Genomic DNA, 27374 nt, shown 5'->3' with positions numbered 1-27374 from the left:
TGGGGGATGAAATTAACGATCAATTTGTTGTGATGCAAAATTGTTTTTAAATCTGTATATTTAAGCAGTTAAACCACTGCTTGCCATACTAGCATCCCATTTGGATGTGCTGTCTGCTTCGCTTCTCATCCAGCTCCCTGCTAGTGTCTGGGAAAGCAGCAAAGGACGGCCCAGATGCTTGGGCCCCTGCACCCCTGTGGGAGGCTCAGATGGTGTTCCGGGCCCTGGCATCAGTGTGACCCAGCCCTGGCTGTTGCGGCCGTTTGGCATTGAAGATCTCTGTTGCTCTTGACCCCTCATACATGGTTTCATCCTCTCTGTGCAACTCAGCCTTTCAAATAATTTTTATTTGGAAGCAGAGAAAGCTCATGGAAAAACCATGTTTTCAACAACTATGTATTTCAAAATGTTAGCACCAAAATTAATCTGCCTAATAATACTATTCTCCATGAACTCTTCAAAGGACCCCTGTAGATACTCGCGCAAGTGTAGCCCCATGTCTGGAACCTTGGAAAGCGTTCAGAAGGCACAGGTTATGGAACTAAAAGATAAATTAATTTAGGTGCAAAAAAGTTTGAAATCCTTATGTACAAGGGAGGTCTTTGGAAGGTTCTCCGATGGCCTTCATCTTCATTATTGCCATTGTTGCTTTTTAAGTTGGCAAAACCAGCATGACCTATGTTGCTTCAACAGTGTTTAGGTACACAGCGTGGTCGCATGAACTGTATCCACACGTTGTCCAGTGGATCCCTAGAGCTTTTTCATCTGGTGAAACAAAAACCCTCCACCCCCTGGACGACAGCACCCCGCCCCGCTCCCACAGCCTCTGGCAGCCGCTTTTCTACTTTCTAAGAATTTGCCTACTTCAGACACACCCCTCCATGGAATCGGGTGCCATTGTGTTTCAGCATGATTTGTTCAATGTTCATCTGTGTTGTAGGGCATGACGGGGGTGCTGCCCTTTCTAAATGCTGAGTAGTATTTGTGTCCTGTGCACCAGCTGTGTGTTCTGTGTACGTTCGTCCTTTGAGGGGCGTAGATAGCTTGCACCTGTTGGCCCTGCTGGATCATGCTGCTCTGCGCATGGCTGTGCCGTCACTGTTTTTTAAACGTAGGTTGAGGATCTCTAATTTGAACATCTGAAACCTAACATTGCTCTAAAATGACTTTTTGAGCACCAGTATGATGCCACTAGTTGAAAATTGCTTTGTGTATGAAATTGTTTAACGTATTATATAAGATTACCGTCAGGCTATAAGAATAAAGCACATGTGAAAACACAGAATGAATTTTGGATTTGAACTTGGATCACACTGGGGGCCCATCCTTAAGACATATTATTATGTGTCATTACTCACAAATCCTCACATCCCAGATCCTCGGAATCAGTCCCAAGAATGAGGATAAAGGATGCTTGGCCTGTAGTGGTGCTGCGAGTGGCCTTTTGCCAGGCTGCATTTGAGAGGTCGTGCCAGGCACCTGCTGGGTCCAGAGAAAACGTAGTTGGTCTCAAAGTGCCAAATGTAGGGCTGTGGCAACTAGTTTTGCCCATTTCTCCATGTGTAACTCATGGGAAAGCAGTTGTTTTCCAAAGTCCATGGAATGCAGATCTGGGTGCTTGTCCATGGGGTGCAGCTCTGAGAAGCTGGCGAATCCTGGCGCTGGGGCCCTGCACCGCTACACCCGGCCAGGCCCCACTCTCTGTACGGATGCCGGGAAGGTGAGGACGGGGCACCACCTGCTGCAGCTGGAGGTGTATTTCTCAAGGTTGCAAATAAGTTAGCCATCACGAGTAAATAATCAGTTATGCTCTGCCCATGATTAGGTCTAGCCCATGGCTGGTCAGTTCTTACACTTGATTGCTGTGTTTATTTCCAAGTGCCAATAGTGATGTTTCTAGGGCCACGCAGCCATCCCCCGTGAGGTTGTCCCACGGAGCAGAGGAGTACCTCCTCAGCGTTTCCTTCTGGATTGGACTGCTGTAGCAAGAGCACGTTGACTCAAGCAATCCGGACCCTGTGCTCAACGTGCCAGCTGATCGCAGTAGGGAACTGAGGGCTGTGGGAGCCCAGGCCACCCAGAGTTGCACCAGGCCACGGGCGCCAGTGCAGGAAGCTCACTAGGGTTTCTTTCTGAACCATAGCACTTTGCTGAAAGTGGATGCAGAAGCCCAGGGCTGGGTTCCAGGGAACCTGAGGACAGTGTGGTCCATGGCTGCCTCCACCACGCAGGACGGACCAGCCACGGGCAGGGTGGACACAGCTGAGTGTGGCTGTGTTCAAGTGAAGTGGGCGCAGGAATATGGATTTTGTGTGGAACTCAGCGCGCGGGATGAGATGGGAATCATCAGTACTTTTTCCCCCCCAATCTAATGCAAAAGCCAAGCTTTGTCTCTGAGCTGCACCAGAACAGGCTGCGGGCCTGGTATCATGTACAGGGCATGGTTTGCCAGGCTCTGTTTTATGATATTCCTCTGACATGGGTATTTTATCCCTCATGTCTGGCAGTGAGCAAGGATAGCAAAGGGACTTGCCCTTAACTGTAAAATACACAGCTCAGACAGAGACATGGGTCTCTGTCGGAGAGGACTCATGCTTTCTGTGGTTAAGAGCTGTGAAAACCCATAGCTAGTTTTCTTTTTTAAGGTTTTATGTATTTGAAAGGCAGAGCTAGAGCGAGAGAGAATGGAGAGACAAATGGAGAGACCTTACTTGCACTGGCTCACTACCCAGTGGCCGCAGCAGCCAGGCCTGGGTCAGACCGCGAGCTTCTGCCTGATCTGCACGAGGGCCCAGGCTCCTGGGCCGCCCTCTGCTGCCTTGGAGGCACACCAGCAGGGAGCTGGATCGGAAGTGGAGCAACTGGCCCAGCTCCCTGCTGATGGGATGCAGGCACTGCCAGCAGTGGTTTTACTGCCACAGTGCAGACCACTATGCAGGTTTTTTTTTATTCCACACATTTTCCATGAACTTAAAACCACTACAGATGGGCCCAGTACAGTAACCTAGTAGCTGAGGTCCTCACCTTGCACGCACTGGAATCCCAGAATGGCGCCAGTTTGTGTCCTGACTGCTCCACTTCCCGTCCAGCTACCTGCTGGTGGCCTGGGAAAGAAGTAGAGGATGACCCAAAGCCTTGGGACCCTGCACCCACGTGGGAGACCTGGAAGAAGCTTCTGGTTTTGTTGTCTCTCAGGGAGTGAGTCAGCAGATGGAAGATCTGTCTCTCCTTCTCTCTGTAAATATGACTTTCCAATGTAACAAAGCACTGCAGAGTTGCCTGAATGAGACCAAGCTTGAACCCTGAAATTCACTCCACCTTGTGGGCCATGAATTTCCGTCGAGATGTTTGTGTTGTGTTTTAAGAGCCGGGCAGATTCTTCACATCCTTTGTTTTGCACTGTATCTGTGAAATTGGGCCTGTTTTCCAAGGCTGTCATGAGGACTCAGATACTGCACAGTAGTGAGCCCAGCAGGGCTCCTGGCACCCACACAGCTAACTCTGAAGCCCTTGGCATCAGCCCACCCATGTTCAGTGAAAGCGGCATTGCTGGCCTGATTCACATCATTCAGTGATTCAAATCATAAATAAATACTGATAAACGCTGAGGCACAGATTTAAAAACTGGCATCTTGTCATTCATCTTCTAGATGCCTGCATGCCAGTGGCTAGCAGACTTCCGGGCCATGAGGTCGCAGCAGCCGCCTCTGTGGGAAGGCAGGTGTCCTGACTGGTGGCTCCCTGGATTACCCGCCAAGCATGTCTCTGTCCCCTTCTGACCTCACCTCTTCCTGGGACTCTAGCCGAGGACACCCAAGGCCAGAAGGCGCTGCTGGAGAACACGGCGCCCATGGAGAATGATTGCAACATACAGGAGCCACCTCGATGTCTCCTAGTCACAGTGCTGTGTGGGTAGGGAGCCCTCCAGAGATGCTTAGTTCCGTTGAAGCTGAGCAGCCCGGGAGAGCACAGGTGGCCCCGACAGTGTGGCCTTGGGTGGCACCCTAGTTCTGGAACTGGAAGGAAAATGCTTGATGCTTTGCTTCGGTGTGGACTGGGGAGGCTTCATTTTTACAGCACTTGTAGGCTTATAGATCTTTTCAGCAGGAAGTAGGGCCCATTCCTGCATGCTGCTCTTATCCCACCCCCAGCACACATGCAGTGATTGCCGCATGCTGCATGGTGTCGGCTGTATGTGCAGTTGGAGTGATCTTGATCCCCTGTTTACACACTGACACCAGCCACCTCATTGCTCCTAACCCCAGTCCCACAGCCTGTGATCTTTCTATAATTGCTATATTTCTGGTGGCTGGTACCTGGGGCCTTGCTGATTGAGCAGACACTGCCCCTCCCAGGGCTGGTCAGTACTTGGAGATCACCAGGTACGCCTCCTCCCACCCCTGCTCTGGAGTTCTCACACCCCCCAGCAGACAACTTTCCCTGCCTTGGTTGTCCTGGAGCCCACTACCCACACCTGCAGATGCCCCCACACCCCAGAGTCCCGGAAATGACAACCCAGCCAGTCCTCACCCTGCTGTCCCATCAGAGCATGAGAAAGGCCCTCCCTCTGCTGCTGCCCACCCACCTGAGCACCACCTGTGCCCTGCATGGCATGAGCCCCTCCCTGGGAGCTGTGGGTGACAGACCATCTGCACAGAGGTCACATCTCCTAATCTGTGGGCCTCTCCACACCTGAGTATGATAATGCCTACAACAGCATGGCAAAGGGAGGTACAAGAGAATGGGTTTCCAAAATCGAGTCCTGAGAAATTGGTGGTGGCGTTTGACATACCTGTAGGGTCAAAACCACACATAGAGACAGCTACTTAGCAAAACCCAGAACTCATGGATGCCATGTATGCAAAAGTAAGTAAGGTTTGAAAGTAAGCCCTAGGTCCCAAAGCATGGGGCAGGTGGAGACCTGCAGTGTCTGGGGCAGAATCAGAGGGATGGAGGGAACACAGCAATGGATGAACCAGACACAGGACTCTGAATGACCACAGGACACTTGCAGGCAGTCCATGGGGACAGCAGGAGAGGAGGGAAGGGCTGGTGGGCTGGAGTAAGCCTTGACAGGTCACCTCCCAGGATACCCTGGGGAACAGCCCAGCATGAGCCGAGGAAGGGCACAGCACAGAAGGAGGCGGGTATCAAGTTAGTTACTGCCAGCAGATGTGCAGTTGTAACAGACAAAGCATACAGGGAGTTACAGAATAGGGAACTCTGGAGGAAATAAATTTAGGTGACTTCCGGGAAGATAGAACAACCCGAAGCACTCAGCCAGGGAGGACCCAGAGGAGGGACTTCATGCTGGGATATAAATGGCTTGTTCTACCTGCCCCAGGCATGCCTGTTCATCAGCACCTGATCTTACAAGACCACTAATGGTTTTCACTGCCCTTGTGGGTCCAAGTGCATCTCATGTGTGGCCAGAGCAGGAAATCTCCCACAGGAATCAGCTTTCACATATGAACAGTTATCAGAAGAAAGTATATCAAGGCCACACAAGGTACATATGGTGTTCTTAGTGATTATTTTGTTTGAAAGGCAAAAAGAAGAGAAACTGTTTTTCTACCCGTGGGTTCATGCTTCAAATGAATGCAGTAGCAAGGCAGGGCCAGGCCGAAGCCACGAACCAGAAACTACCTTTGAGTGTCGCACAGGGGTGGCAGGGCCCTGGGGGTTTGAGCCTTCGCCTGTGGCTGCCAAGGTGTCCACTGGCAGGAAGTCTGGCTCAGTCACGGAGCTGGGACTTCAACCCCAACGCCGATGTGGGGTTTGGCATCCGAGGCATCATCATAACTGTTGCCCCAGAAGCCTGTCTCTGTGATGACACCTTTCCACCAGAAGCCGGACAGCTGCAGGGGAAGCCCTGGAGCCAGCACGTCTAAGGATCCGGCTGCCCCACTGCAGCAGAGGGCGAGGAGTGTGGCACACAGCACTTGAGTGCCCACCAGGTTGTAAGGCTTAGTTTCGCCAAATGGCTTATCTTTATATGCCAGAGTTCAATTCTTGTAAAAAAAAAAAAATTAGCTATCTATGTTATAAGGATCTTTGGTTGATGGCTTTTGCTTGCTGCACACCTGCTGCCGTGTGGAACTTTCTGGAGTTGGGACTTGGTGATGTGCTCACGCTGCCCCATCCCCCGCCCCTCCTAGGACATGGGAGTGTGGGTGGAGAGAAGATATTTCAAGAGATAATTAGATGAGCATGCGGCCTTTGGGGTGGCCCTGAGTCCGTGTGACTGTGTCCTTCAAGAAGAGGCCATTTGAACACCCACCTACCCAGGACTGCCCGCACCCAGAGGAGAGGCTGCGTGAAGGACAGGACACCATGAGCAGGCAGCCAGCTGCGAGTCCTGCAGGAAGGGCTCACCCGGAACCAAAGCTGCAAGCCTTCCCACTGTGAGGGACTGGATTTCTGGGCTCTGAACCGTGCAGTCAGCCTTAAGTGCCTTGACTCAGGCAACCTGAGACCCATGGAGAGGCACGAGGTTCCTAGAGGTGCTTTTGCTATAACCAGGCCCCTTTCCAGCCCCGCCCTGTGCAGCGGTGGGGCACACATCTCATTTGGGGAAACACAGGGCTCTCACCGCCCTGTCACTTGGGGTAGGGCCCATGCCTGATAGAGCTCCGCTGACAGGCTGGTGGTGGCCTGTCTTCCATCCCCAGGCCCACATGCACACTTGGCTCAAAGTGGTGCTTGTACTTGATGTTTTCTGCCGAAGTGCCAAAAGAGATGAAGGATGTTTGAAAACAGTTTGCGAGATTTTGGCAAATCCGTTGGCAATGAGTAGTGGATTGGCCCGGGTGGGTTTGCAGGAGTTGAGGCAGATTCTGTGGCTGCAGTGGTGACAGTGACAGATCTTGGTGATGGGACCTCTGCCACAGTTTTATATAATACTGGTTTGGTGTCATCACAGAAAAACCTTCTGTCTGGGGCTCTCGGGGCCAGCCACGTTGTAGAGCTGACAAGGGCCCAGCCAGATGCGTACATGCACACACACACCCCACTACCACCACCACACCCCACTCCAGATGAAGTGTTCCTCTGCCTTAGACCAACCAGGGACGGGCCTTTGGCACACATCCCTACAGCCAGGAGATTCCCAAGTTACTGGAGTAGCCAGTTCTGTGCTGTTCACTCTGCCCTGCTGCAGCCTGGGAATTCTAATAAAGGCCCTAGACAGGGCTCTCCGTCTGAGGACCTGTACCCCTCTGGCTCCTGACCACCTGCTGCTTCCCTGTATGGCCCTTTGGGATGTGTATGCTAGGGACGACCGTGAGTGCATCTCTCTCCCTGTCTTCCCTTGTAAGAGATCACAAAGCACTCGACTGGGTCCCAGACACTCTCACTCACTGCTCCTGTCTCAGCTGCTCCTTGCTCGGCTGGGAGTGGTCTTTGGACTCTGTGACACCTGTCTGCCTGCCCTGCTTTACTGTAAGCTCCTGGAAGCAAGAACTTGGATTCTTCTTCCCTTCTACACTCCTGAAGGCTTAGCGTGAGGATGCGGTAATCCTTTGTGGAGTGAATAAAGGAGATTGAAGATTTGGGCTTTGAGGGCAGCTTTGGAGTGCTGTCTGCAGCCAGGATCTCTTACCAGTATCAGGTGGAGACACCTTTGTGTCTTTCTGCCTTTGAGGTTCTTGGGCAGACCCGAGTCCCGCTCACAGGCAGTCCTTGTGCTCCTGCTGGCTAAGGCTCGGTTGACGCACAGCGCTGTGGGGATGACTGGTCACACCCTTTCCCTCTTCCAAGGGGGAAGAGGGAGAAATGGAGAGTTTATTAGACTCAGATGCATTTCAGAAGGATGATGAGAGAACATTAAACTGATTTGAAATTCTAAAATGTTTCTGTGATGACTGCTTATTGAAGGTCATTTGCATGATAATGAGAAAGTGGAAGGAGTCGGTCACCTAGTGTCCAGCCTCTCACACGTATCGCCCCAACATTCATCAGAAACAGTTTTTTTCCTTAAAGATTTATTTTTATTGGAAAGTCAGATATGCAGAGAACAGGAGAGACAGAGGAAAATCTTCCATCTGATGTTTCACTCTCCAAGAGGCTGCAATAGCCAGAGCTGAGCCGATCCGAAGTCAGGAGCCTGGAGCCTCCTCTGGGTCTCCCACATGGGTGCAGGGTCCCAAGGCTTTGGGCCGTCCTCGACTTTTTTCCCAGGCCACAAGTAGGGAGTTGGATGGGAAGTGGGGCTCCCCGTATTAGAACCGGTGCCCATATGGGATCCTGGCACATTCAAGGTGAGGATTTTAGTCTCCGCGCTACTGCACCTGGCCCAGAAACAGAGTTTTTCATGCCTCTGTGGAAATGTGTCCTATCAGGCTCTATCATTTTATTTTGCTTGATGTAGGCAATTGCAGAATTTTTTGACGATTGCAGCAGTGTTGGACGATCCTTGTACATACATCTTGCCGTGCATAATGGAGTCATCAGCTAGAGTGGAAGGTTTTAGATCAGGACTTCTTACCAAAGACTAGGAGGGTTGTACCAGTTCATGGGCCTGGCACAATGGCTCAGTTGGCTAATCCTCCACCTGCAAGCTCTGGGATCCCATATTGGTGCTGTTCATGTCCCAGCTGCTCCACTTCCCATCCAGCTCCCTGCTTGTGGCCTGGGAAAGTAGCAGAGGATGGCCCAAAGCCTTGGGACCCTGCACCCACGTGGGAGACTCAGAGAAAGCTCCTGGCTTCTGGCCTCAGATCAGCTCAGTTGCAGCTGTTGTGGCCATTTGGGGAGTGAATCATTGGGTAGAAGATCTGTCTGTCTGTAAATCTATCTTTCTAATAAGGGAAATCCCAGGGCCTATGGAATTGTATTGTAAAATGATAAATAAGAAAAAATTAAAAAATAGAGTTATCAGTCGACCAATTGAGTACCACAGTGCCCACTTCCCTGGAACCCAGCCAACTTTGGGGATTACAAAATAGTGAAGTGCGTCACTATGCCTAGTGATAAATGTCATTAGTGGAACTGGCATTTTATGGTTTGGATTTGCATTTCCGGTGCAGATCAACCCTGGACTTAAGCATCTTCCTGTCTGCCATTGGCATTTTCCCTCTGTGAATTACCTGTTCTTGGCGGCATCATTTCTTACATCATTGTTTCTTGTTTTGCACATTTACTTATAAAACCCTCTTATTTGAGCAGGGTCGCCTTGTTTTGTTACATATGCAAATATGACCTTCTTATGAAGCCTTTTATCAAAGACCAGAGGTCAAGGGCACTTCAGGGAAAAATGCGGTAAATGGAACAATATTGTTAGCATATACTTTCTTTTTAATATTGATGTATTTGAAAGGTGGAGTGATTGATTTCCCATCAGCTGGTTCACGCCCTAAGTAGATACGATGGCCTGCGCTGGACCAGCCCAAAGCCAGGAACCTGGAACAACACCTGGTTCTCCTACACGGCTAGTGGGGTCCAAGTGATTGAGCCTTCTTCCGATGCTCAGCTGGCTGCATCAGCACGGAGCTGGATCAGAAGCTGAGCAGCCAGGATTCAAACTGGTGCTCATGTATGACGTCAGTGTTGCAGGTGGAGGCTTGACTTGCTATACCACAACACCAGCCCCTAGCTTATGCTTTAGTATGAAGTGTGGTGGCATTCTGTCTTATTTGAAAATGTTGCCCCTCAAATTGCACACCAAGGAGCGTGAGCTGAGTGTGTGGCCGTGGCGGAGGGTGGACCTGCATTCAGTCCTAGCTCTTGCGTTCTGTCAGCACAGGTCTGGTACAAATGACTTAGCCTCTGCACACTCAGATTTCTCTCCTGCAGAGGCAGGCCCCTTCCAGCCTTGTTCTGGGAGGGGAGCAGCTTGGAGCTAGGGTGGGCTACAGAGCCACGCTCTGGCAGCACTGGCCCTGCAAGATGTACTCCTTGTGTCGTCAGACTTCATTTCAGTAAGCAGCACACCTGTTTCACTTGGTGTGTAGCCAGCCAAATTATTCATTAAAAACATGATTTTTAAAAATGCTTTTAACAGGTAGAGTTACAAAGAGGGAAAGAGATAGGGATGTTGGGGGTGGGAAGGGAATTTTCCCTCTGTTGATTACTTCCCAAGTGGATGAAATAGCCAGGCCTGGGCCAGACCAAAGCCAGTAGCCAGGAGCTTCTTAAGGGTCACCAACATGGGTACAGAGACTCAACCACTTAAGCCAAACTCCGCTTTCTTCCCAGGCTGTTAGTAGGGAGCTGGATCCGAAGTGGAGCAGCTGGGACTTGAATCAGTGCTCATATGGGATTCCAACATTGCAAGTAGCAGCGTAATGCACAGTGCCACAGCCTTGGCCCCAGTACAAGGGCTGTTAAATCTAAGTGCCAAGGGTTCACAGGGGAGTAGGAAAATTCTCAACTGACTCAATCGTTGATCTGATTCTAGGAAGTAATTTTAAGCTTTCAAGCTCAGGAAAGGTATTGACACGTGCAGATTGGCTCTGGGCAAACGGTAGACACAGTGTGACACAGCCGTCTGGAGGGAAAAAGGAAGCAGCAGCCTCCAGCACTGAGATGCACTTCATTAGGAGCTTCAGCTAAAGTCTACAGGCCTGCACTCTTTCCTCAGGCTTGTCGGCTCAGTCTGTTCCTTTCCCTTCCAGGTGTGGCTGGATCTCCTAAAACCCATCGTGAAGCAGATCAGACGTAAGTGCACACCGTGTGACTTGGCCAGCCGTGATGACCGTGCCCAGCCGGGGCATTACACCGGCTGGACACCCTCTGTCCTGTGCCGCTTGTAACCCAGCTGCTTTTCATCGTCCACCACTCCATGTACCATTAATTAGCTTCTGTAATTTTCATCTGTAGCAATTTGGTAATCAAAAGCTTGCATGGAAATTCTAAGATTATTTTGATTAAAACGCTGAAGCCTGCTATTAACCTGCAGAGTAACTGAGCTTGTCTCATCGGGGAGGAGGAAAACCGCGTGTTCATGAAATCAATTTTACGTTTTCTGTCCTCCCTCCTTTGCCAAAGCCTGTGCAATCAACTGCAAGTGTTGTTCAGAAAGACAAGGTTGCCCAGTGTGTGTGTGTAAGAGGGTGGGCGGAGCTGTGATGGGAGTCGTGGGGAGCGGGGGGGGGGGTTCTGGGTGGAGAGGCAGCGGAGTGTGTGTGTGTGTGTGTGTGTGTGTGTGTGTGTGTGTCAGGGTGGAGAGGCAGGCAGAGCCATGATGGGAGCCCCATGCGCATACAGACTGCATGTTGGAAAGAAAAGGTAAAAGAGAATCTGGGAGAGGCGTAAGGGAAGAGAATACCTGCTTTCTTGCTGGATCATCCTCCCTTCCCCCAGCTCTGAGTTCAAGGTGACCTTTTCTTCCCAGGGTCATCTCACTGGAGACCAGGCAAAGGCCTGCAGGTCATAGCAGAGCCACATTCCTGTGATTGCAGATAAAGTTCCGGATATCTGAGGGATTGCTTTGTATGTTTGGTTAAAAGTCCCCAGAGGCCACTTCCAGCAATTTATGTGGCTGGAATCCGCTAGATGTTGTGATCATCTGTCATTTAAATGAAGCCGTTGGCGAGGCTGAGAGGGAAAGGCTCTATTAAGTTCACGGGTAGTCCTGGGGGAGTGAGAGGAGGGGTGTGCGCAGCGCACACCCAGAGGCACTGTTGGTTGCCATGGGATCAGACAGAGCTGGCTGTCATCTCTGGTCCCCTCCATGTGCTGTGACAGAGCTGTCACTCCACAGGTTTGCTAAGGATCCGCAGATCCTTGTAACTCCCTCTGCATGAAAAATGGCTGATAGGAAGTCATGCCACCTTCCCACCCTCCTTAGCTCACCCTGGTCGTCTGTGCTCCCCAGCCAGCGTACGTACACTTGCATGAATTTTGGAGTTAGTCGGAAACGTGGCTCAGCCCTGCTGGCTTCTGCAGCTCCGTGCCTGGCTTTCCTCCCAGTTCTGCAGAACATCAGCATTCCACCTTAGGATTTACAATTTGGGGTTTTTTTCCTATACTTGAGTGTTTTCACGAAATGGGTTTTGTGTGTGTGTTATCAAAAGGAGAGCAAAAAGCCACGTTTTGCTTTTGTAATGGTATCAGCAAAATCGGGGCTTCTTTGTGGTGCCTGTGTCCCCTGAAACACAGCGCTCCGTGCCTCAAAAGGAGTGAGATTGCTGTTAGCTCGGACAGCAAAGCAAAAAGCTCTGACCCAAATCTCAGGTTATTATGATCTGTTTGAGATTTTCCTTCTGGAAAAAGTCACCCATCTCACTCGGTCTTCCCCGCAGCCCGCCATCTGCTTCCTGTTTTCATAGTAACGTGCTGGAAAAAAGACTCGAGAGCTGCTTCTAGGGACGGCAGCCCACAGGGGCGGGGCTGTGCCGGGGGAATGCCCAGGTGCCAGGCATGCATTTGATGAGCACGTTACCAAGTGCACCTTGTAATAGGAAGTTACAGTCGGTGGCATAACTGCTCGACCTTCTCACTAATTATCAAAAACCTGTTTTTGAGTAAAAACAGCCAGTCAGCGATGTTTCTGAAGATAAGTGACTTTTTAAAGATGGGTTATAGTTGAAATCTCTGGAGGCAAGTTTCAGTAGCGGAGCCTTTGTCATAGCATCGATTATAAAACAGATACTGGCTTCCTTGTAATATGAAAATATCAGTTAGAGGTCAAACTGATGTGTGATGCAAGGAGTGGATTAATTTTACACTCCAGGCTCTTGTCATGCACAAAAAACATGTATTCTAAATGCTGACACACGTGAGATGTGCAAGGGGATACAGTGGTTTAAAAGATGAGAGCGCATATACACACGTACACATGCAAGCCGCACTCAGGTATCTGCTACCGTGGGATGGCCGGTCTGGCAGGACAGAGCATGGGAGAGGGGGAAAACAGCCCCATGGCCATGCTCCCCCGCCGTAGTCTCTGGTGGGAAAGAGCCCCTCCCGGTGGGTGGTGTCAGTTACGAGATTGAGGGCGATCCCTCCAGGTGTGAAGCCGTTACCTGGCGCCTCCCCAAGCTTTATGTGCAGCCCAGTATCCGTATTTCATGGTGCCTCTCAGGAAAGGAGTCCTTTAAATGGACAAATAGGAGGATGGAATGACGTGGGGCTTGTGACTTCCAGCTCAGCAGACCCAGCTAGCTGCCTGCCTACCCCATAGCCAGAGTTGAATGCCTTGGAGGTCGATGGTGAGCTTGAGAAGGTTCAGTGAGCTGCGCTACTTGGTGTACGGCATATGGTACAAAGTCTTGGAGACGCAAATCAGTTAATGCTTTATTGCTTTTCCCTCCTTCTTTAGGGCCAAAGCATGTTGTTGTGAAGTTTGTGGTGAAATTCTTTCCACCTGACCATACACAGCTCCAAGAGGAACTCACCAGGTTTGTGGCTTGGAAGTTGGGGGGCAGAGGATGTGGAGGCAAATGTTCTGGTTTTGTTGCTGTTGCTACAGGATGCATGGGAAAAGACAACAAGTTCTGTGTTGATGAGGTCAGCATTTTCCTGGCTTTGCCTTGGGCAGAATCTGCTCTATGTTAAACGGCGAGACCAGCCCCCACTGCCCCAGCTCTGTCTACAAAAAATGAGAGGAAAGAAAGGGGTCACGCTTTCTTAAAGCCTGAGCCCCTTTGGGGCTGTGACGTGAAGTGAACCGGATGTGCAACCTGTTAATACCACCTTTCCATCTTACGCTTGCCACATGACGGGAGAGCTTTGGGACATGAATCTCTTCGGTGAAGCCAACATGTCCACTCCGAATGTACCTGTTACTCCGTGGATGGCGTGAACTTGCACTGGCAGTCCGTCTTGCCACTGGAAACGCTGCTTTACTTTCAGCTTTTGTGACTCATGTTCTCTAGAAACGCTTCCCAGTTTTCTCGCATTTGGGTCCTTTTTTTTGTAAAACGCTGTGCGGCACGTCACCAGTAGCCCGGCTGTGCCACACTGTCTGTGGAAGCCACAGCTCTGCTGGGTGTGGCCGGCTTTGTTCTATTCTTGTTTTCTAGTTTCTTGTGCAAGTTGAGGTGTTTTCCAGGAAGTCTTTTTGGCTCAGCGTTGAGTAGAATGGACCTGGATTTCTGCTCTGTTTTGCCATGCCCCATCCCCATCCGCACAGTATTTGATGCAGGAACCCTCACGGGCCCGTGGGCTGCGGCTCTCATTGCCACATGCGTAGAGATGTGGACAGCTCCGTTTTCAGGCCCGTTTCTGTGGTAGACGCTGAGCGAGGGGGTGTCAGGGAGGTATCAGTGGTACTGCGGGGGAAGAACTTGGTAGACGAGAGACCTACACGCTGCCTGCGCTTTAGAAGGGAGTGGTTGACTCTAGCCCTGCAGTTAATTCTCTGGATGGCAAGGAGTAGCTTGTAGCCTTCCCCTTTTCAGAGATGGAAGAGCCAGTTGCACTTTGCTGTTCAACAGAAAGCTGACTTCCATTCATAGTGTCCAGATGGAGGAAGGCCTGAGTTGCAGGTGCGGGTTGGAAACAGCTGGCGAGCGGACTGAGGGAGAGGGCTGACCTGTTTGTCCCTGGGTGTGGCTGTACCTCCCCCTTCTGCTTCTTGGTGGCTACCCTGGCTCCCCTGGGACCCACACCTGTGTGGCTGTGTCCTCCTCAGCGGAGGGGATCCTGTCAGAACCTCCTGATCTCTACCTCCCGCAGCCTGAATGGCAAGGGGTGGGCATGTGGCCTGGCCCTTGAGATGCCAGCTAGGATGCCCTCTTCCCAGATGGGCAGTGCGTGGGCTTTGCCACTTTTTCCATTCCAGCCCCACACATTCGTCAGTGAGTCAGTGAATCCTTGTCATCTCTGGCTTTCCGCCGCCTCAAGGTTAAAGAAAAAAAAAGTAGAAAGAAGAACTTTAAGTAAATTGTACATGGTCCCTAAGAAGTGAACCCCCTCGGGTGGGGTCCAGACGCCATTGTTGCCACTGAGAGCAGGTTCTGCTTGAGTGCTTTGTCTTCATTCTGGATACGGGATTAATTTTCTCTGGTGCCTGCTGGGTGAGTTCTTGTGAATTCACTTGGAGTCATTTCTGTTTTTAGTGCTGAAAAGTGTTACTGAATCTTTAAAGTCAGCATGCCACGGGTGTGCTGCTCAACTCACACCTGGTGTCATGAAGGAAAGCTGCAGGCTTTGCCCAGGGAGGTGTTACCTAGGTTCCCATGGCCTTGCACCTGGCGGGTCAGCACGGTGTCCTGTGTGTGAGCGCCTGATGCCGCCCTGTAGTCCCCATGAGATCACCAACAAAGGCCTCCCTGCTTCAACTAAAGATGCTGAAATATTCAGCATGTAATCCTTTGGAAATTTTTAAAACTTTTTTTTTAATTTAAAAGGCAGAGACCCGGGGAGAGATGTGGATAGATGGGCGGCGGAATCTCCTTCCTGTAGATTCGTTCCTCTCAAGTCCTCAGCTGCGCAGGCTGGGCCAGGCGAGAGCCAGGAGCCTGGAGGGCCATGGCATCTCTCCTGGGGATGGCGGGGATCCACCCCCTGGAACTGTCATGTGCTGCCTCCCAGGGTACGCGTGAGCAGAAGTTGGACAGGAGGCCTAGGGCATGCCACGCAGCAGCAACTTACCCGCTGCCCCAGAGGACCTCCAGCTGAAGCTTCTGTTGCAAAGCCTTCCCATTTATTGGAAACAGGAGGCACATGGAGTCCAATCCTGTAGCTGCACAGGCTGTTCGTTTCAAAAGACGAGCGCTTTCTCACCCAGAAAGACCTTTTGTACAGCTCCTTCCCGGGTGAACCTATAGATTGGCGTATAGTTGTGTTCTCTGCTTTTCTGCATTTCAGCTTTGTGGGGTGGGGAGAGAGCGAACAAGAGAGAACAAGAATAAACATGGGAGTTGGGTAAAGGTCAGCTCTTGTCAGCTGGTAGAGCCAGGTTTTGTTTTCTGGGTTTTTGTTTTGTTTTTGTCTTTTTTTTGCTAGTTACACAATTGTTGCTGGTTACATAGTTGCGATTTCTTGATTCTTAATGATAGAACCTCTTAAATAGCATTAAAGGATTTCATTATTCCTTTATTTAAAACCAATGCTAACATTTATTGAATGTTTTGTTTGGATCATTCTAGTCTGTGGTAGACATTTCTAAAGAGTTCATGAGAGTGGCCAACAGACTAATCCTTTGTCTGCAAGCTCCAGAATCCTTTATGGGCACCAGTTCATGTCTGCTCCACTTCCCATCCAGCTCGCTGTTTATTTCCTGGGTAAGCAGCAGAGGACAGTCTAAAGCCTTGGGTTCCTGCATCTACATAGGAGAAATGGAAGAAGCGCCTGGCTACTAACTTCAAACAGACTCAGCTCTGGCCACTGAGGCCATTTGGGAAGTGAACCAGTGGTTCTATGTCACTCCTCTCTGGAAATCTGCCTTTCCAATAAAAATACAAATAAATCTTTAAATTAAAAAGTCAATGAGAGTATACCCAGGAAAATAGAGTAACTAGAGCAGAAACATATAAAATTGTCACAGTCCTTGCGTGTTTGTGTCCCGGCTGCTTCACTTCTAATCTGGGTACCTGCTCATGAACCTGGGCAAAATAGCAGAGGAGTCCAAGTGCTCGGATCCCTGCACCCACGCGAGAGACCAACTTGGAGCTCCTGGCTCCTGGCTGCAGTCAGGCCCAGCTCGGACCACTGCACCCATGCAAGAGACCAACTTGGAGCTCCTGGCTCCTGGCTGCAGTCTGGCCTAGCTCTGATCATTGCAGCCATTTGGGGAGTGATCCAGTGGGTGGAAGATCTCTCTCATCTAGAAATGCTATTTAGGAGGTTCTATTGTTAAGAACTAAGGAACCACTGACTGGCTTTCTCTCCAAGGCTGCAGTGGCTGGGCTGGGCCAAGGTAAAGCCAGGAACCTAGAATTGCATCCAAGTCTCCCTTGCAAATGGCAAAGATTCAAGTACTTGGGCCATCTTGCAGTGTGTTTCCAGGGACGTGAGCTGGGAAGCTGACTATGGAGTGAGTAGTCAGCGCTTGAACTGTTGCTCATGTGGAATGCTGGCCTTCAGGCAGCGGATGAACCCACCAATGCCAGCCTCAAGAAAAGAATTTTACAATAACTACAGTTGAGTTTTGTATTTCTGGTAACTAAGGCTTATGGTAGCAGCTAAGAGAATGTGACAACATAAACAAGGTGGATTTTTTGCTCTGATTCCATTGACAGAGATGTTACCATGATAAACTGCTTTGTGCCATAGAGTCGTTTTTGAGGGGGTTGTTGGAAGGACCCTGTGAAGAAATTTGTAATGTTTCCTAATTCTTGCAAAAGTACATAGGATGATGGTTCTAGTTTTCCATTTTTTTTTTATGGCTCTCTAAAATGAAATGAAATGAAATGCTACATTTATTAGGTGCAAAGATGATATCATATGTCTCCTAATGCTTTGCTTTGTAGGGAAGTGAGTGTCCACTCTGCGGGGAAGGGTAGCAGAGACTCCTGCAAGCCCCTGCTGACTTGCCTGTCATTTGGCTTTGTGGAACTTTCCCTGGCACCTCTGATGTGGACAGGCTGCCGCGAGTGCCCTGATGCCAATTCTGTCTTCTCCCCGTGACATGACGCCCTCTCTCTCCATCTCCAGGTACCTGTTTGCGCTGCAGGTGAAGCAGGATTTGGCCCAAGGCAGGTTGACGTGTAACGACACCAGCACTGCTCTCTTGATCTCACACATTGTGCAGTGTAAGTCCCGTTGCTTTCCTTTGCAGAGCATGCTGAGAGTAACACAGTGATCGCTTGGGTTGGGGGCTGTGGGCTTAGTCACATGTCCCAGAAAAGCAATGATTTCTACCTTCATCTGATATCCACATCTCAGATGTAATCTGTGTGTTCCTCATGTTGATGTGTCTTAAAGTCCACATGGGCTGTTTTTTTCCTTTTGGTAAAGGCAGAAATGACCTGAAATGGAAGATGTAGATTTCCGAAAGCAGGCCTTCAGACCAAAGTCACATGTGTAACTAAGCACTAAAGTTGTGCCACGCGTCAGCTCTTTAATGTCCGTTGCACACGAAGTAGCAGCTCCGTGTAACCTGCGCCATCTGTTCTGAGCACTATGCAGGGAACAAGGTTTCTGAAAGCCTGTGTCACTCCTGATTGTCACCACATGGTATAGGCAGTGCTTGTCTTGATTTCCATCTGAGAACTATTGGATGTCTACTAGGCTTGCCGAATAGGTGCTTCTTTATCATTCAGGAAAAGCAAGATGAGAAAAGGGAAAGTAAAAATATGTCTTTTCTTGTGTGCCATGCCAGCGCTGTTGTCTTATTTAATTGTTCTAACCCTCCCCCACCCCACCCCAAGGTCAGGATCTACTGTCATCGTCATTTTACAAATGAGGGAGTTTTGACATGGAACTTATATTACCTTTGCCTTTGCTGTGTTTGGTCTTGATTAAAATTTACTTAGTGGTTTTTAAGGCAGAGTGACAGAAAGATGGGGATTCAGACAGAAGTCATCTATCTGCTAGCTCACGTCCCGAGTATCCTGTGTGGCTGGGGTTAGGCCCGGCAGAAGCCAGCAGCCACGAGCTCCAGTGGGGTGAGCACGTGGGTGGCAGGGGCCCGGGTACCTGGGCCTTCCCTGCTGCCTTCCCTGGTGCATTGGAAGGGAGCTGGCGCCCGGGTGGCACAGGCAGGATTGGAACTGACACTCCCACATAGGATGGCGACATTGCAGGCACGATCTAACCCAGCGCACCGCAACACCAGCCCCACAGTGCAGGATTTTTAAAGGCAGGAAGGCAGCTCTTGCTGAATAGAATAATAACTTCATAGAATCTTCTGGAACCCTCGGTGTTTTAAAAGTAGAAGACAGTCCCAGCAGATTCCTGACGCAAGCCAACCTCGCTGCACTTGCCTTTGAAGTTGCTTTTACTTTTTTTTCATAAAGATTTTATTTTTTTTTTATTTGAAAATCAGAGTTACACAAAGTAGGAGGGAGAAATAGGAGGAGAGAGATCTGTCATCCACTGATTGATTCCCCTTGTGGCTGCACAGCCAGGGCTAAACCAGGCCGAAGCCAGGAGCTTCCGTGTGGTTGCGGGGCACACACTTGTCAGCCACCTTCCCTTGCTTTCCCAGGCCGCCAGGTGGGAGTTGGATCAAAAGTGTAATAGCCAGGACTCGAACAGGCACCCATGGGATGCCGACATGCCCTGCTGCATCGCAGTGCCAGCCCCAGCTTTGTTTTGTTCTCTTGTTAATATTTACACAACTGAGAGGGATATGCATCCATGTGGTCCTCTCCTAAGACTAGAGGGTCAGGTATGGGGGAGGGGCCCTTCTTGCTGTCAAACTAGTTATTACTGAGGGTGGTGAACTGGGAGACAATGGTTTGTTTGATGACAACTTAAAGACATTGATGTGGGTCTCTAAAGCTGTTGCACTGAGTAGTTAAGTATGTGAAGAGCTTCGTATAGCCATCCTACAGTGCACATGTATTTGGAAACATCACGTTTTGATGTGGTACACTTCAAATATACACAGTTCTTATGTCACCAATTTTCAGAATTAAATTGAAAAGCAATGCTGTTATGGGTGGAATCTCTACTTCCTCACCCCCGCAGCACAGGACCTGATTTGGGCTCGTGGCTCCTGCTGCTGAGTCCCACTTCCCGTTGAGTGTGGGGATGAGCAGGCCATGTCTGCAGGGTGTGTGTGTCTGTCCGGAGGGCTGTTCTTGACAAAGCAGGGCTGTGAAGGATGTGCCTGGACATGTCCATTTCTTCTATCGGTACAGCAGGATTTGGGCTTCTCTTGACCTCTTTGTGGCTGCAAGTCAACTGCCAGGGGAGATGGTAGATGCATCTGTGACAAGATAAAAGATGACAAGATAGTACGGTGGATCTTGAACGTGTTGCTTCTTAAATTCTCAAAGCCTGGTGAGGAGCCTACCTCTGGATTTCACCAGGAAAGTATAAAGGGAGAAATTACGTGGCATTGTGTTTGAGGAGAGCAAGGGAAACCAGTGGCTTGCAAGGAAAGACAACGAAGAGTGCTAACCCTGATGCGCCCACTTCTCCAAAATGGAGAATTCCTTTGAAGTGGAATTCGGGGAGGGGGGGATATTAGAAGGCCCAAGCAAAGCTCACAGGAAATGTAGGATTTTGTTGATATCCCCACGTGCAACCACTCATCCTGGTTCCTGAATTTGGGGTGCTGTGGTCTGAACAGGAGATGGCGCCCAGGCTCATGTAGGCTGAGGCCGCTGAAGGGGCTGCAGCACAAGCTGTGGGGTGCAGAGGTGAGGCTTCTGAGAGTGCCGAGACCGCTGAGTGTGGGCCCTCCACCCCCTCGCCCTGCCTGCCATGGGAGTGTCCCCTCCACCCCACGCACGCTCCACCATTGGCGTTCTGTGGCCTCGCCCAACATTCAGCTCAGTTGTGATCTTGGATTATAAACCTCCAAAACTGTGAGCAAAGATTGAATTCACACACTGCTTCTCTCAGGCATTTCACGGCCATGATGAAAACATGTCAGGGACTCGCTGCTTGCAGATCTGGTCATGTGGACATGCCCCAAATGCTGTCTGTGCGTATGCCAGATGACCAGACATCCAAGTCACGCAGTCCATTCCCACGTGAGGTGGGTTATCGGGCTTTGCTGCTGCCTTTTGGCTCTCAGACTGTTAACAGGTGTCCTTTTTTTTTTTTTTTTTTTTAAAGATTTATTTTTCATTACAAAGTCACATATACAGAGAGGAGGAGAGACAGAGAGGAAGACCCTCCGTCCGGTGATTCACTCCCCAAGTGAGCCGCAATGGCCGGTGCTGTGCCGATCCGAAGCTGGGAGCCAGGAACCTCCTCCGGGTCTCCCGCACGGGTGCAGGGTCCCAAAGCCTTGGGCCATCCTCAACTGCCTTCCCAGGCCACAAGCAGGGAGCTGGATGGGAAGTGCAGCTGCCGGGATTAGAACTGGCGCCCCGGCGTGTTCAAGGCGAGGACTTCAGCCACTAGGCCACGCTGCCGGGCCCAACAGGTGTCCTTTTCTTGGCCTGTCGAGTGGCACGCTTTTCCATTTTTTGTGCTTATTGTTGGTGATTTCACTGTTTAAAAAGGCCCCCAAGCAAGCCCCGAAGTGCTGTTCAGAGCCCCTGATCATGTGCTGTGGTCTTCCAACATTGAGTGTTGCTGTTAGCACGAGTTCAGTGTGAGTGAATCAACAATTTCTGCTAAATAAATGGCTTTGGACAGAAACACACGCGCCAAGGTCAATTGACCAAAATGCGGTTTTGAGAATTTTGTAGGGACTGAAGCCTGTGCTTCCCTGTGGAGTTATCGTTCTATCTCAGGAATGCGTTGTTCCCAGTGACTTGGTGCTTAGTACACGGTAACCCCCTCACATAAGGAAATTCATCTGTCCTTTCTGGAGACGTGATAAAAGGAATTACAGAAAATTCAGAGCTGCCATTGTCGCAACCACCAGTAATGGTGTCAGCATGGCCAGGGATGTCCCCATTGTGCCATGTTTCGTGACAGATGTGGCTGCTCTATCTGCCTGGGGAGGATGAGGTTAGTCCAGAAGTGGCTTTTAGGAAATAGTGCTTCTGGTCTGCTTTACCAAGTGGAAGGGCGTGGGGGTGGCCTGGTTGCCAGGTGCCCTGGCATTGGCTTATGCAGAACAGGTCTCCTCAGCAGGAGTGGTTCATGGTGACACTTGGGCCCTGTGCTGCTGCGTTGTGGCGGTGCTGCCTGGAGCCTGAGCGGCTGTCTCCTGTGACACAGTGAGAGGAGGGGTCGTCGCAGCCATGCACTCGCTGCTCGTCCAAACACCTGCACTTGGCCACCAAGCTGCTCTTCACTGTACTGGTTCCACAGAAAGATGAGACCAGGGAAGGTGTGCAACTCTGAAGTCTTGCAGTTGGTGTACACTGAGCTTGAGCCAGGGCTGTTGAACTTAGCTACGGTTATGATTCCAAAAGTGCCCTTCGTAGGGATGCCTGTGGCATAGCAGATAAAGCCACCACCTGCAACACTAGTGTCCCATCTGGGCACTGGGCTGAGTCCCGGCTACCGCACTTCTGATTCAGCTACCTGCTGGTGGCTGGGAAAAGCACAGAAAGCTGGCCCGAGTGTTTGGGCCCCTGCCACTCATGTGAGAGACTCCGTTAACGCCCCTGGTTTCAGCTTGGGCTGGCGCTATGAAACAGTACATGGAATTGTTCACTCACTCACTGTCTCATATTTTCCTAAATATCTCTCTATATAACATGTATATATGTATTATAATATGTATGTTTTCATGTATAATAAATATATTAAAATCTCTGTCCCTTAATTCTCCACATGATAGCCATTTGACTATATTCAGATCATGTGACGAAACAGTATAGATTATAGATAAAATGTTTAGCCCATTGTTTCTGACTAAAGATGCTAAGAAGTCTAATAAACTCCTGTGAATTAGTTCCTAAAAGCATTAAGTGACCTTCCTTTGTACCCGTCTGCAGTCTCTCCATCATGGAGAGTTGGGTGTTGCACTAGTAGTTGTTGCACATGTGATTCAGAAGTTGATTTCGCACAATTCTGGAGTTCCAGTCCTGTATAGGCCATATGCCAAGGTCGTCCACATGTTCACTGCCGAGAAGGGAACTAACTGTGGGGAATAGAAAGGCCAGCTGGGAACAGGGTGGCTAAAAACAGATGTTTCTTGGGTTTTCTGTCTGGTGGGGTGGGAAAGTCTCAGACTGCCTTAAAACAATGGAAAGATATCCAGGCCTTAGAATATTCTGGAATCACCAGCTGGCTTTTGTGGTCTTCCAGCTTCTGGTTTATTATTTCTGAAGTAAAGAAATCATGACCTGCTAATCCTATGTGGCTTGTTTTTCTTTCTCTGTTTCCTTGTAGCTGAGATTGGGGATTTTGATGAAGCATTGGACAGAGAGCACTTAGCAAAAAATAAGTATGTACCTCAACAAGATGCACTGGAAGATAAAATTGTGGAGTTTCATCATAACCACGTGTAAGTTTCATGCATGGATTTGCATTTCCATGGAGCTGCTTCTCTGCTTTCCAGCACACACGTTGTCATGAACAAATACACAAAGGGAAGAAATGAGGGATGCTGCCAGGGCACTGTGCCCCACCTCCCCCACCCCCCCCGCAGGGGACCTGCTCGGAAGCGGGCTCAAGGCTCTGGCTGGCCTTCCCGTGAGACCAGAGTAAGCCTGGGATGACGGGCGTCCATGCTTGGGGGAGTGGAAGGGAGAGGCTGAGGTGAAAGGCCCTTCCAGTGAGGATCACAACAGGAGATTGGGCCTTAGGGGCAGAGTCCACCTGCTTTGGAGTCCGCCGTGGCTGGGTTGTGTTTTGATCAGTAAAGGTGTCGAAGGATCTCTGCTTTTCAATGTTGTCTTCAAGTGGGCTTCAAGCCTGGTGACAGTAGCAATGAGACAGCCTTGAACTTGCTTGCAAATGTAGCTTATTGTAAGCGACTCAAAATTGGTTTTCATACAGTGGTGTTTTGCTTTTTTGGTGACCTTCAAGGAAACAACAATTCCAGACAACTGGCCTAGTTAGTTCAAGCTAGACTTTCACGGTTTTGCATTACAGGAGCAATAGAGTTTTTGTCCTAGCCGTCAGATTTGGAGTTAGAATGAATAGAAGGCTGGTTGGGTGGCCCTGCTGTTTGTGTGATGCAATACTTTTTTATTTCCCAAGAGAATTCACTTAATCTCAAACAGATAGACCCAGGGAATTCAAATCTCCTGGCCTTTCTCTCATGTTGTGTTCTCAGCGGACAAACCCCAGCGGAATCCGATTTCCAGCTCCTGGAGATCGCGCGGCGGCTGGAGATGTATGGAATCCGGTTGCACCCGGCCAAGGACAGGGAAGGCACCAAAATCAACTTGGCCGTGGCCAACACGGGAATTCTAGTGTTTCAGGTGAGGGCGGTGGGGGCACGGCTTGGTTCCCCTGGTGACGGGGCGGGGGGACTTGACCCTGTAGCTCTGGTTCACATTGGGTGGGCCGCATTGGCACCTCCCATGGTTATAAACCGAGCCGAGAGAAGCTGACCCCATCTTAGGTTTTTGTTTTCCAAGCTTTGGGGAAGCCACTTTCGAGATTTGGGTGGGACGGCTGCTGATGTGTTGACTTTGTAAGGTCACAGAAACTTAGTAGAACTGTGCTGGGAACGTACAGAACCAAAATTTACCCCCAAAATAAACACCTTTCTCATACTTGCAGATGAAATGTTACAGCAGTATGACTTTTCTTGTTTGGGGTTTTGTTTCCCTTGGTAACCTGATATGGTGTGTGCCAGATTCCCTTCATATATCCCTAATTTAAAACAGAAAGTGCACTGTGTGCATGTAACATAAGGCCATTGTAGAAACTCCTGAGAACAACGTCTTTGCCTGTAGAAATTCCTCGGGAAAACATAGCATGCTTAAATATCTGCTGCGTTCCGCTTAAGGACGTGCAAGGCTTGTTCGGTCTGTGCTGCGTTCCCTTGCTCACCCTGCTCTGGGACCGTTCTCTTCAGCAGCGAGTCATCGTTGTTGCTGTTACTAATCTTTTTGTTTTTAAAAAGATTTGTTTATTTGAAAGGCAGAGTGTGTGAGAGGGAGATTTCAGTCTTGCATTCTCTGTTTCAATCCCCATGTGGCCACGGTGACCAGGTTGGGCCAAGCCAAAGCCAGAAACTCCATCCTGGTTTCCCAAACACGAGGGCTATCCCCCCACCGCATTCCCAGGCACATTAGCAGGGTGAGGCCTGGATGAGAAGTGGAACAGCCAAGGCTCAAACTGCCCGTGTGTCAGTCAGTGACAGCTTAACAGGCTGCGCCACTATGCTGGCCCCATTGGGTATCAGTGACAATCGGGGAAGTAGACATATTCAGGTGTGTAGTGTATGTGCCCTGTCAAACTGCCACCAGAAATGTACATCACAGAAACCTAGGAGAGCACTTCGAAAAATCATCAGCAAAACGGAATTGAAAGAGGTTCGTTTGGTGCTGAACAAATCTTGAAATCCCTGCGTAGGGTTCTCATTGAGCCCATTTTCCACATGCTTTTGTGAGACTCCTCGCCTGCCCCAGAAGTGTGAGAAAGATGCCCCGCTTTGCCACCAGCGTCTTCCTCGGCAAGGGGGCCGGCGTCACCTGGTTCGGGAGCTGTGACCCTGTTCCTGAGCCCGAGCGCTGCTGAGCCCTGCCATGCCAGTGTTACCTCGATTCCCCCTTGTGTGTGCGCCCTGGAGACCCAGCCTGCCCGAGCTCAGATGGAGACGCTGATGACAAGCATTCGTGATTCCAGAGTCACGTCCCCAAAAGCGCAAAGTGGGTTTCATTAGGAAACAAATGAAGCTTTGAAGGAATGTAGCATTAGAGGGTAAGGTTGGCTGCTCCTGAGCGTTTTTGATCTGCATAAATAACAAGTGAGTTCCTGATAAGAACAATGGTGAGAAAAGCAAGTGTAATTTTCAGTCCTGCCTGTAAAATTCAAAATCACAACCTTTAAACATTTTCTAAAAATCGCACAAAGCTAGGGCCAATGTGGTGGCCTAACAGGCTAAACTTGTACCTGCAGTGCTGGCATCCCATATGGGTACTGGTTCGTGTCCTGGCTGCTCCACTTCCAGCCCTGCTCCCTGATTATAACCTGGGAAAGCAGCAGAGGATAGCTTGAGTTCTGGGGCCTATCCATGAACATGGGAAGCTTGTGGAGCAATTTAATCAAGTGTGCAGGCTGTATCTTAGAATTAGTCATCCTCCCTGTGCCTAACTCCCATGTTGAATAACTGGGCCTGCTGTTCCAGCAGCTCAAGAGGGACCCCGCTTTCAGGTGAGTCAAGAAAGGTGGGAATAGGAGCCTGGCAACTCCTCAGTGTGGACTAGGGGTGCCCCAGGTCCAACCTGCTCCCCAAAATGCTGGAGGTATGTGAGTCCCATCCAGAGACTACATGCTGGCCTTGAACTCAGGTAGGCGGCCAAAGCCAGACCTGTGTGGACCACCGTGGAATGACAACAGCTGTTGGCTAGATGGGCGGGTGCCTGGGGTCTCTTCCTGCCACACTGATGGCAGGACTTGGGAGCAATTAAAATATAATTCCCAGGTCTGGGAAATGAGGTTGTTGTTACGATAATTAATCATAGTACGGCGACCTGTCTCCCTGGGTCTAATATGGAGTTGGATAAAATAAGGGTTGTGTAGTCCCTAGGACAGACCCCAACACTGCTCAGAGGCAGCTGCTGGTTTTTACTCGTCCTTCTTGTTGCAGTTGCCTTGCCTGCTGTGCTAGCCACGGAGGCAGGCATAGTTGCAGTGCCGGCTCAAGCATTTCATAGCAGATCAGACATTGCATGATCCCTGCAGATCCAGGGACAGGTGCCATATGGTTGCGACTCGCAGGCTGCTGCTTGTGCATCTCTGGGCTCAATGGCTGCCATCTTCCTCCTCAGGGCGTCACAAAGATCAACGCTTTCAACTGGGCCAAGGTGCGCAAGCTGAGCTTCAAGAGGAAGCGCTTTCTCATCAAGCTCCGCCCCGATGCTAATGTGAGTGTGATGGGGGTGGGGTGGGGCAGCAGGGCCCACTAAACCATGGGCAGGAGTCCGCCCTGCCAGATGGTGAGGTCTGTGCTCAGCAGGGTGCCCTGCCACCACGCAGCTCCCACCCTGGAGCTGTTATGAAAAGGAACCCAGGTAATCCATGCAGTCGGCGACTCAAGTGTCGTCCTTGTGAGACCCGAATGTGGATCTGGGGAGAGAGTTGTTTCTCCAAAGGCAGAACCCACAGCCTGAGCTGAGCCCCGCCTGGCAGCCTAGCTCAGCTTCCTGCCGCATCCCACAGCTCCTGCGTAGCTCCTCCCTGTGGCCTGACCAGGTTCCCCCTCCACCCTTCCCCCCCCCCCCCCCCCGTTCCTGCTTGCTTATCACAGAGCCCCTCATAGTGTCAGTGTTGCTCTCACTGGAGCGAGCGGAGAAGCATCCCGTACACCTGCTGGCCAGAGCCATGCAGCAGGTGCATGATAGATGCATTCCCCAGTATCTACCTTGGACAGGACTCAGTCCTTTAAGGTGATGGGGGCATAGCTGTACCGTGGATTGGGTGGGCTTTCGTGGGCTGACCTGAGAAGCAAACACTCACAGTAAATAATTCCTATGAAAACATACATCTTGAGTTCCACAGCCCTCACTTACCAATGAGGAATGACAGCAGAGCTTGTCTGTTGCCCACAGCTATGAGGCTCCCCAGAGTAGTTGCAGCTGCTGAGAATGCAAAGGATTGTGGTAACCTTTGTTGATCTAGCCTGGCCGCCTAAATGGGGAGTGTTCAGTGTGGGAGTAGAAAATGACCATATCCCCTTTCCAGAATCAAAGGGCTTGGCCTTCTCGGCTGAGAGTAGTACTTTGGAACTCCAGGAAAGAAATTTGATTTCCTGTGGGGTTCATTCGTCCGAGGAGCCACCTGGAGAC

At 50.3% G+C, this 27374-nt stretch overlaps 1 protein-coding gene across 3 annotated transcripts in view; it reads left to right on the top strand.

Moving 5' to 3' along the window:
* FARP1 (FERM, ARH/RhoGEF and pleckstrin domain protein 1) overlaps positions 1-27374 on the top strand; it is a 213376-nt gene that overhangs the window by 145374 nt on the left and 40628 nt on the right. For all 3 annotated transcript variants that reach the window (XM_058670519.1, XM_058670518.1, XM_058670517.1), the window contains exons 4-9: positions 10614-10656; positions 13262-13340; positions 17542-17639; positions 22801-22915; positions 23690-23837; positions 26358-26453. In XM_058670519.1, the coding sequence (XP_058526502.1) occupies positions 10614-10656; positions 13262-13340; positions 17542-17639; positions 22801-22915; positions 23690-23837; positions 26358-26453 (579 nt within the window). The remainder of the gene's footprint in view (positions 1-10613; positions 10657-13261; positions 13341-17541; positions 17640-22800; positions 22916-23689; positions 23838-26357; positions 26454-27374) is intronic.

Source organism: Ochotona princeps, chromosome 12 (assembly GCF_030435755.1).
Source record: "Ochotona princeps isolate mOchPri1 chromosome 12, mOchPri1.hap1, whole genome shotgun sequence".
NCBI classification, from domain to species: Eukaryota; Metazoa; Chordata; class Mammalia; order Lagomorpha; family Ochotonidae; genus Ochotona; species Ochotona princeps.
This window is presented reverse-complemented; position numbering and strand designations above follow the sequence as displayed.